At 46.7% G+C, this 18,442-nt stretch overlaps 1 protein-coding gene across 3 annotated transcripts in view; it reads right to left on the bottom strand.

Moving 5' to 3' along the window:
* Positions 1–17,053, bottom strand: part of SLCO2A1 (solute carrier organic anion transporter family member 2A1) — a 108,229-nt gene extending 91,176 nt beyond the window's left edge. Inside the window, exons 1-3 of one of the 3 annotated variants that reach the window (XM_030574700.1) lie at positions 16,718–17,053; positions 9,355–9,994; positions 7,731–8,395 (exon numbers count right to left, since the gene is read on the bottom strand). In XM_030574700.1, the coding sequence (XP_030430560.1) occupies positions 7,731–7,942 (212 nt within the window). In that variant the 5' untranslated portion in view covers positions 7,943–8,395; positions 9,355–9,994; positions 16,718–17,053. The remainder of the gene's footprint in view (positions 1–7,730; positions 8,396–9,354; positions 9,995–16,717) is intronic. The other 2 variants (XM_030574701.1, XM_030574702.1) reach the window with 2 other exon arrangements.
* Between the last annotated feature and the right edge of the window lie 1,389 nt (positions 17,054–18,442).

Below are 18,442 nucleotides of genomic sequence, written 5' to 3'. Positions count from 1 at the left end.
TGCAGGAGAATCAGGTACAAGTCCTTCCTTTGAATCAGACAGATTAGGGACTTGAAGCTGGGTCTCCCACATCCCAGCTAACTGCCCAAATCACAGGGCTGCAGAGTTAATCTCTCTCTGGCCCACTAAACATTTAATTATTTATATCAAGCAGAACAGCTCCAGGCAGAAAATGGAGATCATCCTGTGACACAAAGGCCCCTTGGCAAAGAGTCCTCTCATCTTTGCAAACAACTCTTGTCTCAGACCTACAAACTACTATATCAAATACATTGCTTACAGGGTAATTGTCCATAAAAGGTAACATGTAAGGTCTCTACTGAAAGCATAATCCTGGCACAATGTGTGTATGGGTGATACTGATATTTAAGGAATAACATAACTATATGATGTTTATGCCCTGATGGTTGTAAGGTTAAAAGATGTCACCAGGCAGTAATATTATTCAGTGATGGCCTATTCATGCAGAGAGAGTGGCCACATCTCCTGGTCAGCCAGCGATGTAATGCCAGGCTAAACTGTCCACCATTGCTTCATCCCAGAACAGTCAATGGAAAACCATTAAAGACAACTGCAAACAATCGAAACCCCTTGGAGATCAAGAAGGAACATTACAACAGACAGGGGTTGGCCTTGTCTATGGATAAAGACAGACTGTTTCAGTATAACTTAGAGTGGGGATAGGCCCTCTGGATCCATTCACTGAGGAGTCATCTTGTTGAGTGGGGGTGTTTTTCATGAAAGTTTGGATCCTTGTTCCGGGAAGCCAGCCAGCTCTACAACAGACTGAACTTTGGGGGAACAACCAACAATATTAGATAGGCAAGGGAACTATTGATAAGTGTAGTCCATAGTTCACCTTTTATTATCTTGTTTTGTATTGTAACCATTTGTTTCCATCACACCCTTTTGTTCCTCTCCCTGTTCATTCTTAAATAAACCTTTGTTTCATTACAAGTGCTGTACGTTACATAGGAGTAGTAGTTTAAGGTAAAACTGGGATAACACTGCTCCTTTGGGACAGAGGATGTGGGATGTCTGTGAGTAGCCGGTGTCAGGGGCTGGGTACCACAGGGGGATGCTTCAAGGGGACTGAGGCACACTTTGGGTTAACCTGAAAGACAAAGTCAGGGCTGTCATAGATCGAAGGAAAATGCTTGAGTGCCTGAAAGGCTGACACTCTATTAAGCACCAGCACGACTCCCTCAGGCTGGAGGCTGGGGGCAACAAGGTGATTCACAGTCCTGGAAACATCAAGAACTGTTACTCTAGCATAGGCAGTGGTTTGGGTACTCCGCAGGGATTGAGAAGACCCAGGTTCAAGGCCTTGCTCTGATTTTGACCTGAAAAACTTTTCCTGGTGAAAATTTTGTTGGAACTGATAAGTTCCCATGAAAAGTTTTGGGTGTGATAAAATGGCATTTTCCCAACAAAAACCTGTTAAGTCAAAAAATGGCCAACCAGCTGTATACCAAAGGGGCATGAAGGCTGATCTCTTGATAGAATGGGTAGACAGCAAGAGAGGGTAGAGGATTATGGCATTGAATGATATGAGGGAGTAAACAAAGAAAGCCCACGGTGGAATTGTTTGGGGTTTGCTGGTCTCTCATTTCATGGGCTTGGTTGGGCTGTTCTGAACAGCATTGAGGCAGATACAACATTATCCCATTAGCTTTTAAAAATGAATTTGCTGCAACTGCATTTGTGCCCTTTCTGTAAGTGTTGCCCATGAACATCTGAGTATAACTGTTCACTGAGATTTAACTGTGACCCTGCAGGCTTGAGTTCTCACAGGCAGAGACTTTTAAACTTGCAAGTGCAAGTAGTTTCCGCTGGAAACATGGGCTGGGTCATTACATGATACAGCAGGGGGTCAAAACTCTGCCTCAGAGCTCTGGCACAGAGGCAAGTAAGGGAGCCAGACAAGGATCTACCCACTCCCTTCACAACCAGGGCTGGATGTGCGCACACAATTACCTTGTGTCAGTGACTGTGATGATGACAGCAGCTTACTAACTGTGATAGCCAGACTGGTTTCACTCTGCCAATAATCATCTTTGATCAAGATCTGAATTGCTGCTAAGAGGAAGCAACTCCTGTTGCTTGAAAGACAGACTGAGCTGACTCACAAGCTAACGCCTTCCTTCAGAAACAGCAAACATTTGCAAGAGGGCTTATCAGCATCCCAAAAGGGCTTTTCCCAACAGCAGACAACCAGTTCCTCCCAGGGTGGAGGATTGCAAATGTTGTCTCTACCTTCCAAGGAACATTTGAGGAAACAAAAGTTGAACCCAAAAGAGGAAGTGACAATGGTAACCCAGAGGTGAATACTGTCCGGAATGGAATTGGAGCAGGTCCAGAGAAACACCCCTTGGAGAAGAGGTCAAGGTTAGGTTGGGGTCAGTTAACATGGCCCTGACCATTTTCCTAGCACTCTAGGCTCCCCATTAGAGTTGATCTCGACCAGATAATTCAAGGCAACCTATTTCTACATTAGGAGAAAGGCTGGAGTTAGCTAATGTGTTAACTGACCCTGCTTTAAATTTAACATCCTATTCTAGACAACCCCAGTGAGGGATGGTGGTGCAGGCAAGCCTTTGTAGATAGTAAATAGGAACATCAAATAAACTTGAAAGGTACAACAAGGCTGTGAGGACGATTTGGGAGACTGGATATCACAGGGATGTGACTTTAGCAGACTGGGATCCTGGAAGGGCCAGGGTGGGAGAAAGAGAAGCCTTACATTTATTTCTAGAGAGTGGTGTAACTGAACCCCAGGGAACCTATCTAGATGAGCTTTGCAGCGGTTCAGACTAGACCTCTTAAGCACACTTTTTTTGTCTGATCACTGTATGCTGAATGTCTTTCTTAGAAATAGGCTACTTCAGTTTCAGGGTCAAATTCCTCCCTGCTGGTAACTCCTCTGAAGTCAGTGGAGTTATACAAGGGCGAAGCTTGGCCTTTAGACTGTTGGGGGGGCTACCCATTATTTTTAATGGAATCTGAGCATATAAATCTTCAGACAGATTTAAAAATCTCAGCCTTTGAGCATTTCACACTGAACAGCCCAGAGAGGAAAACAACCTTCAACCTTCAGAAAGAGGAAGTGAGAAATGGATGATTGGAGCATACCTCATTTGGGATTCTCAGTAAAAAGAGCAGGGATTAAGAAATCATTTTCCTCATTTGCAAGGACTTGGCCAGATGGGTGCCTGGTAAATGTCTGCTGACCATGAATGAGACCCTAGCATAAGGGTGACAGGGTTCAGAGCAGTACACTCATAGTAATATTTTAATGAAATAATTGTTTGTTTTGCCGTAGCACCTCAGAGTCCTGCTCACAGAGCAGGAGCCCATTGCCCGACAGTTCAGACCTCAAAAAACTTACAAGCTAGAATGTCAGTATTGTGTACCAGAGGCAATTACATGACTCAGACAAGAATCTAACTACCCTGTTTAAAGCAGGATTGCATTTTCGGGCAATTGCTTTGTGTGAATGTGATGAGAGAATTTAATATAACTCTTTTCCTTGACAACACATTTTACAGTCATCTCATTATGGCAGGAATGATGCCTTAAGCAAGGCTTGTGTGGTCTAGAAAGGGAAAGATTTAACATTTTGCTAAAATTCTCTATTCCTATTAGTCTGCTACCTTGCTCTACTTCTACTTCTGCAGGAGAAACTCAAACCCTTTCAGGCTCTACTGATTATAAGAGTTACGCTCCCACAGTCAAGAAACAGAAACAATAACATGTGGTTTATGTGCCTCGTCACAACTAAAATTTCAAATATCAGGGAACAATAGCAGCAGCTAAGTGTTTGTGATCCAATCATAGAGGGATACAAGTGGGTTGAAAAAAGAAGGCACATTTGATTAACAAAGAATACTCTAGAAAACTGCATTCTACTCGCTGCAAGTCGAGAATGAGGCTGAATTAATTAATCACTTTAAATTATTCACTCAATCCTAGTCAAAACGGTTGATCTTATTTCCACACTGGGAAGGTAATGGAATGCCTGCGAATACGGGTTGTAAGGTTTGCAAGAAAATGGCTCGAGAGTTGTTGACCTTGCACCTGCCTTTCCAGCAGGCATCATGAGCCAAATTCCAGGTTCCCACCATTGACCCAGTTTTGTTCCTGCAGCTGTGGTAGACTATAAATTGCAAGGCAACGCCCGGCTCAGAAATGCAAATGAGGCAGGAAGGGATAGATGGGAGTGAGGGCTGACTTCCTTGGAAGGCTATTGAAATGCAGCTTAAGTCATTTTTGTGATGTCTTAGGGCTGAAGTTTTACAATGTGCCCTGAATAAGGGGTGACATGTGGCTGTGCAGCACCAGCCGCCCTGAGGGTCAAACGGTGACTATTCTATAGGGGCTTTACGCTGCGCCCATCGCCGTGGTGTTTGAGTGCCAGCCCGTAGCACGATGCCTGACATGCCCACTCAGGCACCCCTCGCTCCCCGGGCAGTAGCCTGTGCTGACCCCTCCCCTACATAGGTCACTCTCCACAGCAGCTCCCTGCCCAACAGCAGCTCCCCTGCCTCCCCCCCGCCACAAACCAGCAGCGAGGCACAACGGGGCTCCACCTGCTCCCTGGCTGGGCCAAAGGGACAGGTTCATGACAGAGCCCCGAGCAGGTCCCCGCCAGGTACTTGGGGGACTGGTGGGGTGCAGAGAGGATCCCTTCTTGGGCTGCTCATGGGGCGACAGGGCAGGGCCTCAGGCCCTCCTGGCCCTACCTCTGCGCAGGCTCCATTGGCTCCAATCACAAGGCCGCCAGCCCAGCTGCCAGCCTGGCCCCTCCAGGTCCAGATCCACCCAACCCAGCAGGTCCCTGCCGCTGGCGGTTGCTTTTTTCTGATGGGAGGGGGCAGGGGCAGGATGGGCTGCTCCACTTTCCGTAGGGGGAGAGGGAGGGCATGGAACCTCCCAGCCTGGGAAGCTCCCAGCAGCTCAGGGCCTGCTCTCCCCTCCCTTGCTGTGAAAAGTGAGCTGGCCCAGCCGTACCCCTTGCCTCCTCCCCCGTATATAAATAACTGCCACCTCCTGCAGGCATTCGCTCCAGAATGGTCTGGGTGCAGGGTCCCCGCCTCCTCCCTCCCCCTCTCAGCCCAGCTGGCTGCCGCTCCCTACCCAGCAGGACCCTCCCACTCTTTGCAGAGCTGGATTGATGCAACCCAGGTCCCCAGGCAGGCTGGTCTTGTAGTTGGAGCCAATGGAGCCTGCGCAGAGATAAGGCTGGTAGCACAGAGGGACCTCAGTACTTACCCCAGCTGGGAGAAGGTATCTGCTTGGGTGGACTGGCTCGGCCTGCTGTACTCTTCCCCTTCTGCCCCACACAAGTCCCCTTTTGGGCCTTCTTAGAGCAGTGAGTCTTAGCGTTAACACTCCATGGAGATGCATGGGCAGATCCTCCCTCTTAGAGCTTTTGTGTCAGGCTCTCTGCAAATTCAGGCAGGCATTGCTCCCTTGGTTCCCCCTCTCAAAGCTATTGTCAGGTTCTCTGCAGACTCAGTGCTTGCGTACATGGGGAAATTTACTGTCATAATTATACAGGAATAATTATACCAGTATAATACCATATGTGGACACATATTCTGGAATAAGTGCCTCTTTATGGTTTAGCACTTAAACCACTTCCAGTGCAACATAAGGTAAAGGAAAAATAGGCTCTCATATTGCAAAATGAGTGTCAACATAGGGAGTAATAGTGGTAAAACTACAGTGGGGTAATTATTCCAGTATCATTATGCCAGTAAACTTCCGCATGTAGACAAGCCCTGAATCTGCAGAGACCTTAACACAATAGCTAGATTATGCTGCTAAGGCCTTGGATACACTGGAGAGTTGCAGCGCTGGTGGTGGGTTTACAGTGCTGCAACTTACTCACCGTCCACACTTGCAAGGCACGTACAGTGCTGCATCTCCCTGGCCGCAGCGCTGGCTGTACTCCTGCTCTGCCTGGGGTATAACGATTGCAGCACTGATGATGCAGTGCTGCTCCACCAGTGTGACCACCAAAAGTGCTGTAATTGGCCTCCAGAAGTATTTGGAGGTATCCCAGAATGCCTAAGCACCACTCCAAACAGGGCTGCAAATGCTGCAAATGTGGCCACGCTGCAGCGCTTTCCCTACACAGCTGTACGAAGACAGCTGTAACTCCTAGCGCTGTACAACTGCAAGTGTAGCCATATCCTAAACTTCTCTGTGTAGACAAGCCCTCAGACAGATGCAACTGCATTAGTTACACTTGGGTCATTGTTTAAGCTTTTCTTTGCAATTAATAGGGCTAGAACCCTTCTCCCCCCGCCCCGTTTTTTTTAATGACAGTTGAGTACCTGAGGTTTTTCTCCTCTTTTGTTTCCCCCCCACACCACACACTGTTCAGTGGATGCTCCCCCACTCACTTATATGGATCTTTCCCTTGCACCTGGCTATTTCAGTGCCCCTCCTCCTTTGTTCGTGGTGGCTCAGCTCTTGCTACTACGCCAGTTATGGGTCAGCGGCAGGAAAGTGAAACTGACAAGTAGAGCTGGTTGGGAAATGTTTGAAAATTATGACAAAAAAGAACATTTTTTTCATGTTCACAACATTTTTTCTTTGAAACATTTCAGGTTTTGGTTAGGGGAAAAAAAACCTCCCAAAACTATAAGCCTCCAAAATTTAAGATTTTTGGTTTCTAAAAACAGAAAGACAAAAAAAAAATCAGCTTTTGATTTTTCAGTGACAAATGTGGACATTTGAGTTCAAAGGAAAAACCATTTTCCATTGAAAAAAATGTCATGGAAGAGTTTAGACCTGCCGTAATGACAAGTTTTCCACTCTTTGGTGTACTTCAGACAGATGAAATGTTCTGCAACAACTCACATCCACAAAGGATTAGAACCCAAAGCTGAGCTTTTAAAAAGCTGTCTAGAAATTTAGATACCCAACTTCCATTAATCTTAATGCTTCCACATCCCCGAGGTTGCTTTGAAAATCTCAGCCTAACAATCATTTTATTTCTAATCTGCTTGCTCCCCACTTCTGCCCTTTGCTAAAGAACAAGGAGTGCTGTACAAGCCACTAAAGAAGGTCACAATGATAAATAAAATAAATACAAAACACTAATAAAAGACCACCTGGTGGAGGCAGAAGCCAATCCAAAGCCAGGCAGTTCCAAGAGAATCATTGCTAATGTTTGTTCTCAGCATTATTTTATAAGGGCAGGTAAGGCACAGTGCCGGGTTGTTTATCAGGGTGTCTTGGAAATTTTTTGGAAAAGGTCTGTTTCACTGGGAAGAGAATGAAAGAAAGATCTAGTACACTTCATTTCTAATATCTGGCTTCAACAGCGGGTTCATGGTGGGTGCACTGAAGGTCTTTAAATTCTAAGTACTATTCAGTATGTAACGGCAGGTCCCTTTAGATGAGCAGTACACAATGTAAACAGTAGATAAGAGAATTCATTCTCGTATCAAAATACATATTTTTATAGTATTTACTCATTTTACTAGAGTAGCAGCCACCACTGTAGTTCAAATTGCACAAGCATTTAAGTCCAACCCTTTGTTTCAGTTCCTTATAACTTTCCAAAACGCTTCCCATTTGGGCTGAAATCTTCAAGGTTTGATCTCTGCCAGACGGTGACATTTTCTGAGGAAAATTAGTTCAGCCTATTGAATAAGAAGCAAGTGAAAGAAGTACACTTTTTCTGTTATTAAAAACTCCCAAAACATTCTTCTTACCTTCGTTTTGTTTTGAACTGCTGCAGTGAAACAGTTGGGGGTAAAAGTTGAAATTTGGCAGGGGAATAGCCATCATTGATGAGAAGTGCTTCAGGGCATTCTAGTGCAAATTGGCTTTGACCAGACCACATTATGAGCCTTTGAAAATCGTACTTAATGAAGGCACCATACAACAGGCATGGCTTCCTTTCAGCAGTGTTTGAAGCATACATGAAAGGCTAATTTCATAGCACTATGACAAACTTAAAAACCAGTGGAGTGAGTTCTCTGACTCTGTACCCACACCTGCTATTAATATCTCCTCTTCCTCCAGTTCTCTTCCATCTGTTTCAGCATGGCAGCAGCAGACTTTTACACAACTTACAGTGGCCCTTTCTTAGAAGAACATTATCTCCTCCCTCTCTGGCTCTGCTTTGCTCTACCAGCTCTGAAGATGCCCTTTTCACACACTGATGGCATGCAGCTGGGCGCAGTCTCCATGGACCCCGGGGAGTCTTGCCACATCCTCGCCACCTCATTTTCCATTCTTTGTTTCCTGGTCCCTAAGGCTTCTTCTGGAATCACTCAGGTTTTCTACTTTCTATTCCTGTTTGCTGACCTTCAATGCACTGAAATCTGCATCTTCACCTTTCCTTTGACATTCCAGTAGGGGCTGCACACTTTTCCTAGGGAAATATAACATCACTTCAGCTTCTTCACTGTCTTCTGGTCTGGAATTAGGCCTGATAATCAACGTAAGGTCTGCACTGGATCCCACAGTGAGGATGAGGGAACATACTTGGTACTTGTTAACAGAGCTCATTGGAAAATAGAAATCCATTCCTGTGAAAAACTTCACCTTAAAAAAAAAATCCTGAATCACGATGCAAAGTCAAAAATGTGAAATTTTTCACATGAAAGGATTTCCAGAAAAATTTCATTTCAGGACAGATTAAATGGAATTTTTTGGCCTACCAGCAGCCTTCCTGATGGATGGGCAGGATGGATGCCTGAGGAAGGGGCTAGCCACAGAGCCTAGGAACTAGGGAGCTAACTAACCAAGGAGTGAGCCAGCCCTGTGGACCTGGGAGCCTGGCAGCCCACCAGTCCCAGCTAGTCCAAGGAGAAAAAACGATGAGTTGCCTGGTTTCCATCTAAAGTTTCAACAGAATGGCCAGGTTTCCGCAGAACATTTTGATTCCATTGAATCAGCATTTTCCCACAGAAGAGTGACTGGGGGGTATTTTCCTACAGAACAGTCTTCCATCCAGTCATGCTAATTTGATAGAATCAAAGCCTTGCCCAGGAACATGGCAATTCTGCTGAAACTTTCAACAGACCCGAGACCCTGCCTGCCTCCCCAAGAGCCTGTGTTTCCTGTGACCCTCCCTCCCCAAAAAGCATTCACACCTCTGTTGATGAATCAGTGGGTCCCAATGTGCATGTGCCACTGTGAGCTGTTTTGCATTTCTGCAGAACTCCTTGCAATGGCAGACCTACTCTGGCCCTGCTCATTCCTCAGCACTGTTGTTAAAGCTTTCAGAGAGGGTTACAGAAAACACAGACTTTTCCATTTGCCTGGAAAAGCAGCTCCAGAGCCTCCACAAACTCTTATTTTCAATTATTTTATTTGTCGTTTCTGCACCTTTTAGATAGTTTCATCCTTTTCATCCCTCTGCTCCTGTGGAGATGGCCCCTGTCCTTTTTCCCCATTGAGATCTGGGTGTCTTTGCTGCAGCTGCTCTTTTTGTCCTGCAATCCCACCTTCTTGCAGACATTCTTCTTGGAGGTGGGACTTTTCCTCTTGTCCTCACTTTCCTTCCCAAAGCCTTAGCAAATGGCTTCCCAGTTGAAATCCCAGACAAGCCCCCACTTGTAACACCAACAGATCCCTGGATCAAACCAGGGACCTCGGGAGCTTTGTGCATGAGCCTCTACCGCATGAGCTAAAAGCCAACTGGCTGTTTGCTAAGGCGTAGAGCAAACTCATTTCTCTCTCTAAGTGGTCTCGGTGCCACTAGATGGGACAGAACACCCCCAGGAGGTGTGGGTTACATGCACACACAAGTGATTTTATAACTATGTGGCTATATGCTGACGTAAGTTAAGTCAACAATTTTGTAGTGTAGACATGACCTCACTCTCTTGTCCTTTATTCCTTTTTCTTTTGCTTCTCTTTTGTTTCTCCTCTTTCTTGAGGTGGGATCCAGCCAAGAATGATGCCCTCAGTTTTCTCAAGGGATTACCAGGGTATTTACAGGTTTCCGAGTAGCAGCCATGATAGTCTGTATCCACAAAAAGAACAGGAGTACTTGTGACACCTTAGAGACTAACAAATTTATTTGATCATAAGCTTTCGTGGGCTACAGCCCACTTCATCAGATGCATGCAGCGGAAAATACAGTAGGAAGATTAATATATATAATATACACACACAGACACATATATATACACACACACACAGAGAACATGAAACAATGGGTGTTACCATACACACTTTAAGAAGAGTGATCAGTTAAGGTGAGCTATTACCAGCAGAGGAAAAAAATCTTTTGTAGTGGTCATCAAAATGGTCCATTTGCAGCAGTTGGCTAGAAAGTGTGAGGAACAGTAGGGGGGAGGAAATAAACATGGGGAAATAGTTTTACTTTGTGTAATGGCCCATCCACTCCCAGTGTTTATTCAAGCCTAATTTAGTGGTGTCTATTTTGCAAATTAATTCCAATTCAGCAGTCTCTCGTTGGAGTCTGTTTTTGAAGTTTTTTTTGTTGGGCCACATGCCAAAGGTTACCGATCCCTGCATTAGTGCATGGCCTCAATACTTTTTTCATGAGGAAGTGACAGTAGGGTTGCCAACTCTCCAGGATTGTCCTGGAGTCTCCAGGAATTAAAGATTAATCTTTAATTAAAGATGTCATGTGGTGAAACCTCAAGAAATATGTCCACAACCAAAATGGGCAACCCTACATGACCGTCTTTATCATGATAAGTAAAAATAACCATTCAGAAATGCTGGCCCAGCTTTGCAGGGGTCCTAGTGACTGTAAGGATGTGGCAAGGAGTGAGCTAACTTCTCATCACAAACACAATTGAGACATCCATCCACCTGGCATGACATGTAGCTCTGGACAGAATCAGAGCTGATGTTTCTGAGGGACACTCCATCCAAGGCCAGCTTTTACTACAATCATATGTAGAGTCAGCTCACTGGTTAGCCTGATCCCTTCCTCCAGCGCAGGAGTAGCCCTAAATCCCAACTTCTAGCATTTTTGGACCCTTCACATTTTAAAGCCACCCCCAACAACAGCCCGGTAATCATTAGAAATACCACAACAGGTTACCCTCAGTGCTTGAGGCAGTTAACAACAGTACGGTTGTATCTAGTAACTGTACCGTACACAAATGTAGCAATGAAGTCTCATTACCATTTGTACTAGTACAGAGAGGCTTGAACCAGGTTGGGGCACCATAGTGCTAGAAACACTACTAACAAACAACAAACAGTCCATTCAGTCCTGACTCGCACAGCCTGAGACAAGAGAAACTGTCTCAGAAACTGTCTCATTGAGAGATGGAATGTCAATGAGCTCCACCGGAGCTGGGTACCACAGATCTCAGTTAAAAGTCTCCTCCAGAGGAGCATCACTTAACAATGAAGTGATGGTTCCAGGGCAGCCTCGCTCCTGCTGTAACTCTGTCACCCTGGGACATCACACGAGTATTGCTGCTGACAAAATGAAGAGCCAGAGCTGGAGATGTTCAGCTTGGCTGCTCCCTGCCCCTGAGGGACAAGAAAAACGACACCAAATAAATATTCCCTCAAATTTCTCCCATCATCCTCCTTTCCATTCTATAGCAGCGGGGGCAGGCTGGAGAAACCCATGGAAGCCTGCATCTCAGGGGAGACAGGTATGCACATGGGTCTGTTGGTTAGAGATTCCAGTACAGCCCAGATTCTCCACCAGGCTCGGTCCTCATGAAATACCAGCACTGTGGTTCCCAAGATACTTGCAAGCAACCAGAGACTTTAAAAATGGTGGGGGCAGAAATTGTCCCAGCACTGAAATGTTTGGTATCCACATGCTGTCCACGAGACTTCTCTGAAAGCCTGCCCTTACTCTTAGATCTATGCAAATTTGCGAACACCATCACAATATGATGCCTATCTCAGAAGTGTGTTGATGGCCACATTCCCCCTCTGCATTCAGTCTGATGAACTACTTCAGTCCTTGACGTTGGGGACCACTGCCTCTGCTGTGGGGAAGCCGAGGGAAGGAATGAATCATAGACCAGTTCTTTGGACCAGTTCCAGCAAGCACAGTTCCACACTCCCGGAGTATCAGCAAGGTCAAATGAGTTTAGGCTTTGTGTGAAGAAATCAGGTTGACTTATTTACAGCTGCTGTGATGAGTGTGACAATCACTGACCTGAAAGCACAAATAAGAAAACTGAGTGCCAAGAAATACAGATTGCCTTGTGAAGCATCAGTACTATTATATACTGAAGCTCCCAGCATGCTCACAGTTCACATTATATTTGTTTTAATGCAGTTGCACGTAAGGATGAATTAGCTCCTCATCCGGATCTGTCTTTCCATTATATGCAGGATCCAATAAGAGCCAATAGTAGGAAGCTGAAGCTAGACAAATTCAGACTAGAAATAATGCTGGTATATTTTACAGGAAGGATAATTAACCACTGGAACAAATCACTAAGGGACATAATGGGTTCTCGTCATGTGAAGTCTTTAAATTGACATCCAATGTCCTGCTAGAAGATAGGTTCTAGCTCATCCAGATGGGATGCATTTGGGCGCAGGAATCATTTGGTGTTATTTTCTGGCCTGTGTTACCTAGGAGGTGAGCCTTGATGATCTATGATCATCTATTCCATTAGAATCTATGACTATCCATTTGGCCTGGGGATGCTGTGTTCCTAATCAACAGCTGGCAACTGTGGTTGAAGCATAGCTCCTGGACCTAATCAAAGATTTTATTTAAATCCAAAATAAGAGCACTTGCAATCATTCTTCGGATGGAGTCAGGCACAATGGGGAGAGGCTCCAGAGAAACCCACTTCCAGCACTCCTTGGCATCACAACCAAGAGACCAAAGCTGGAGGAGTTAAAGATAGGTGAGTCATGAGAGCTCAGGTTATGCCCAAAGAGAAGACAACATGGCTTATGGGCTCTGGATGGCCTGCAGGGCACCATCAAATAGCAGTTATTGCTGCAGCTAACTGACAGCTCAGTGAGCTCACACAGCATGCAGGCTGGGCCTGGGGAATCATCCCTTTAAAGCAGCACAGCCAATTGTTTGCTCCCCTCCTGTGGATCTGGGAAGCTCCAGGAGGCATTGTCTGTGTGTGGTGAAAAAAGGCTCCCTGAATCCCCTGTAATGGGTGGTACTCTGCCCCAGCATATGGGGGGTCTTAAAGGCACAATTGACACCTCTAGAATCCAAGGAAGGTTGAATGTTGTATGGTCATTTGGGGAGACAGAGAGATTCATTCCGTGTGCATTGACCAATCCCTTTCCTTCTCCTCCCCTTGCAGAGTCTGCCTGAGGGAACTGGAGTTAGGCAGGACTATTTACATTTGGCAAAGCTGGCATAAGCCAGCATCACTGAAGCTTGATAAGGACAATTAGAGTGACAGACGTCCTGATAAAATCCAGGAGCGTCCTGATATCTCGGCATTTGTCTCACATCCCGATTGATGTCCTGGACAATGGAGGAGGAGATTTCCACAAACACAAATCACATCCAGGAGCCCAATGCTCCACAGGGACATAGACACCAACCTGCCCTTTGTGCCTATGGAAATCTCCCCACAAAGCCTAGGAACAATGTTACCAGGGGACTCAGACCCGGTGTTCACAGCCCGATCATGTGCACTGCATTTGTTTTGAGGAAATCTCAAACTCTCCTCCTGGTCGGGGTAGACTAGGCCCCAAGTGCCGTCAAAAAGATGATACCCGCATCCCGCCCCCCCCCCCCCAAACACAGACATTTGTGCTTCAATCACCACTGAGAAGGAAAATTCCATGACTCAAGCTCAGCAGAATGTTATCTTGCACATGCACTTAATTAAAGCTAGGTATCATTTCCTCAATGTCTGTTCCTGTTGTTTGACCCCTGACCCCCTTTTCTTTCCTTTCCAAGGACGGTTCTCAGTCTGAGTCGCAGCAGCGAGAAACACCAAACCCCTTCTGGGAATAGCATCTTGAAAAGTGTCTGTCTGTCTGTTTTATCTTTCCGATTACATTGTTTTGAAAGTGTCTCTTGACTGGAAACACTAAGTGGTGTCTCCACAGCCAGATGGGAACGGACACAGGTCATCTTATTCCTCTGCTTGCCTCTCTCTCTGTTCCTTCAGAAACTGTTACTAAGGAAAGTAAATACACGCCTCTCAGCCAGCTCATCAGGGCTGGGGTGGGGTTCTTCTGTCCAGCGTCTGAGTTAGGACAGTGCGCATGGCCTATTTCTCCACCACACAGTGGCTTTGATGAGAGCTTCCGCAACTGGCTGTTAGGAATGCTTATAAATAACTTGATACAATACAATGAAGCTGTCAAGCAAACAATGGCCATTAAATTTAGATAGAATAGACTCAAAGGCACCACTGACATTCCTCCTTCTGGAGACGGCTCTCCGCAGCCATCAGGGAAAACACAGGATAGCCATAGGTTATATTTGCCATGAAGCTAGGCAGAGATGCATAACATCTATCCCTAAGGGGCTTCCTGAATGATGACTGCCTCAAAACTATGGATGCCGGCAAGATCTCTGTGCTCATACTACCTGGCCTCTGCTAGACAGGATAGGTCAAAAGGTACTGCTAACTTGCTCACAGGATGTGGCTGGAGTAGATGGAGTCCAGCTTAGTTCTGTGCTAACAGATCCTTTCCAGCAGACCTGAGAATGATAGTATGTAATGGATCCTCTTCCATGAAGGCTCTCACTTGTGTGGTTTCCTAGGGATCCATTTTCTACCCCCTTCTTTTCAACCCTTCTGCTCCCAACAACATGATGATGGCATGCAGTTGTATATCATTTTTCACAGATGCAACCAATGCTGTTACTACGATGTCCCCACAAATGTACTAAAGGTCAGCTCTCGGCAGGACAGTAGCCAGCTCAAACTCAGCTCAGGCAAGATCCAAGAGATGCTGAGCAGGAGAGGGGAAACGCTCTAAAGAACTAGCCAGGAGACTGTCCCCATCCCCTTCCACTGAAAGTATCAGTTGTCCTTTCATTGTCAAAATACTGTGAACACTTAGGAGTCCCGACTGTCTCTCATTGAGTCTAGAACTAGATGATTAGGTAGCAACAGTGACAGAATGCGCTTTCTGCCACTTCCAGCTCAGTAGGAAACTCTCCCCCTTCCTCCTGGCAAGGACCTGGTCATGGCGGCTCATGCATTTGTTCCCTCCAGGCTGAATTACTGTAACTCACCTCACCTGATGCTGAATGTGAAAACAAAGCACAGGTTCCAGCTGGTGCAGGAAATGGCTGCCCACCTCCTTTGAATCGAGGCTGCCATAGGCACATCAAGACCATGCTCAAGTCCCTTTACTGGCTCCCAGTCAGCTTCCAATGCCAGGTTATGATTTTGTTCCCAATTTCAGAGCCATGAATGGATCAGGTCCTATCTCCCCAAGACGGCTGCATTTCTTGGAAAGAATGTAGATCAGAGAGGCCAGGAAGAAGCACTGGGGGGGCTATAGAAAAGTCAATCGCGATGGACAGTGTCCAGCTATGGGGAAACTTTCCAGAAGAAATGTGACTAATCCAGTCTGAGCCCTTTCTAGATCTCACTGTACGACCTTCTTTGGTCAATCTTTAAAAGCATAAACAGAACAATGCAGTGCATTTACAGCAGCAACTGCCCCTCCAGGAAGGGAAAAGAACCAAAGACTCCATCAAGTTCATTAAGGCCCCTATTAGACCTTTCCATTAACTAGGGAGTTGAGCTATGGTAATGGGTGCAGGCCAAAACCCTAAAATGGAGAGATATAAATAGGAAGGGACTTCATAATTTCCCTTTATATTACATTTGGAGCTAGAAGGGGAAATGATGTCGTCTTGCCACAGATAAACAATTCTTGGAACAAGTGACTTAGGGCAATCTTAGCTGGAAATGGAAAGGGAGTGCAGGTACAATAAATAAAAGCTGGCACAGCTCAAATATAACTAACAAAATAAGCTGTAATTGTAAGTTAGGAAAGTCAAGGAATGAGGAGATCACATGCCCCGGAAGGAGCACCATTGGCTGCTACGTCCTGGAAACAATCTAAATTGTTACAGAGACTCATTAACAACTGCAGCAAGGCTGCGGTCTGTGAAATTGCTGCCACGCAAACAGTGCCATGGGGAAGGAAACTTAGGCCATAAAGTTGGTGTGAGCCACAGAAATACAGATTCTTGGGCAGATGGTTATGTGAGCAGAACTGGCACTGGAATGAGAAACATGGAGTTCTCTCCACAGGAGGTCGTTCTTAGGAACAACAGACAATACGGAAATGGCAAACACAAGAGCATAAGACCAGGGGCTCTTGCATGGAAATATACTCTGGGAAGAGCTTGTAAATCTGCGTGCACCCTCCACTGGCTATGGAACCCCCTCCCCGGCCACTGAAGCTGCACATAGGAGTTGTACAGGGGTTGCCTGGCAGAGAACCAGCAGCCCCTTTAAGGTTGGTGGCTCAGGGGCTCTCACTCATTGTGTGGGCTGAGCTCAGGTGAAACCTCCAGGTGCTGCTGCCATACAGATAATTCTAATCACCACAATCAGCTGCAGGCCAGGTGTGTGCCTGGGCTTGCACAGGGGTATGTGAACGCCTAATGGGAGTGTGTGGGGGGGGGAGAAGGGGCTGCAGATCTGCATGGGGGCCAGGGCCTCTGAACTATCTGACAGAGGAAACTTGAGGCAATTTTTTCCACTTAGCGGATTTCGAGACATTTCCAGAGAGGTTAATGTTGCATCAAACCTTGCAGAATGTTACTTACCTTTGCCTCCTTCCTTCCCCTTGCCCCTGGAGAGATGGGAGGAGGTGGTTTGTCACTCCTGCCTGGAAGCCCTCCGTCTCTCATCAGGCATGGATGCTGCTCCACCCTCAGCAGGAACTCTTCCGTGGGTGCTCCTCCACCAGTTCTTCAGCAGTGGCTCCTACTGCTCCCATTTCAGGTGTGCTTGTGAGTGCTCCCCCCACACGAGAGAGAAGGCAAGCTCTCTGCACTCTCAGTCAAAGAGCACAAGTTGTGCTCCCCCCCCAATGCATGCTGCCTGCTATCTCTATGTCCACTCCCCAGCACACACGCTCCCATGTGCTTTCCCTCTGTGCCAAATGATAAGGAACCACCTAATGCATGAGTCACATCAACCCCCGCCCCGGCCCCCGGAGGACCCACACCCCTTGGAAATGGCTTCTGCTGGCTGAAGCCGACCTTCCTGCTATTGGCCACGGCATCCCTGAATTCTGCAGGGGAACTTGACGTTTGCAGTCCCTGGACAGTTGTGGCAGCACACAAAACAATGCGGTTGGGCATGAAATAAAATTACAAAAGTGCTCTGGAATTTGCTTTTCAGGCTAACATTCCTCCATGTGGGAAATATCCCCTCCTCCAGATGGGCAGGGTTTACTGCGCCGCAGGCCTCAGCCAGGAAGCAGAAGACATCAGTCTTGTGGGGCCTGGCCAAGAGTATACATGGGAGTACCAGACCAAAGAACATGTTGTTTCCAGCTGGGGACACAGTCCTTCCACCACATGTGCAGGCTTCCCTCCCCAGGGACATGTCCCAGGGAAACCCAGCATCACCTAGTAATAGGAGCAGGTGGTAATTTGGCTGGTCAGGTGCTCAACAGGAATTGAGCCTGGGTTCTAGCTCCAAAGCACAGGCCTGTGCCGTCTGAGCTGATAGATCAAACCCATTGGCTGGAGCAGCAACTGGCATCTGTCCCTGGGGCATCAGCTACAGAGGCCTACATGGCCACTCTCACGGTACACTTTCAATTCACTGCGCCAATAAGGTGGCCAGTTAAAGCCTAGAAGAAAAGCAACCAGCCTTGAATGGCCTTGTTTGACTGAACAAAGGGTAAGAAAGTGAAAACAGAGAACTAAACAAGACTGGATAAACAACTCTGCTGCAAATAGACTAAAAACTAAGCCGTCCCTGCCTGAACCCCACTGGATAGCTCCCTTTATGCAGAAGCTAACTTCCACCTCTCTGGGAGGAGCACACTGCCCTGTGGCTATGGTCTGCTTCCTAGGGCCCACCAGGGCAGGACCCTGCACCCACCCAATTGCAGGAACAGCAAAGGCAGCTTACCGTCATCTTCCCCCCTACACTTCCCATGCCCCAGGCGCAGGAGGAGAGCAGCTGAGAATCAGGCTCCTGGTTTGAGATTTTGAGACATCCCCTTCTGCCTGCAGGAAAGAAAAAGTCGCTATTTCTCAGGGGCTGGTGGAGTCCCACCCTGCTGAGTCTCTGGGTGCCTCCAGATGGTGCGACTCCAAGCCCGGGTTTGGTTTGACTTGATTTATTCAATTAATATTTATACAGGATATGGTCCACTGAGCTGCAACATCTCATTCACAGGGACATCTTGTTATCAAACAGGCAAGGTTAAATCAACACTGCAGAGCCGTAGGACAATACCCAGGCAGACACAAAATGCAGCCCTGCCAGCATCAAACTCGCCAGGGAACACAACCAAGCACTGCGCCCACAAG

This window comes from Gopherus evgoodei, chromosome 9 (assembly GCF_007399415.2).
Source record: "Gopherus evgoodei ecotype Sinaloan lineage chromosome 9, rGopEvg1_v1.p, whole genome shotgun sequence".
Lineage (NCBI taxonomy): Eukaryota > Metazoa > Chordata > Testudines > Testudinidae > Gopherus > Gopherus evgoodei.
This window is presented reverse-complemented; position numbering and strand designations above follow the sequence as displayed.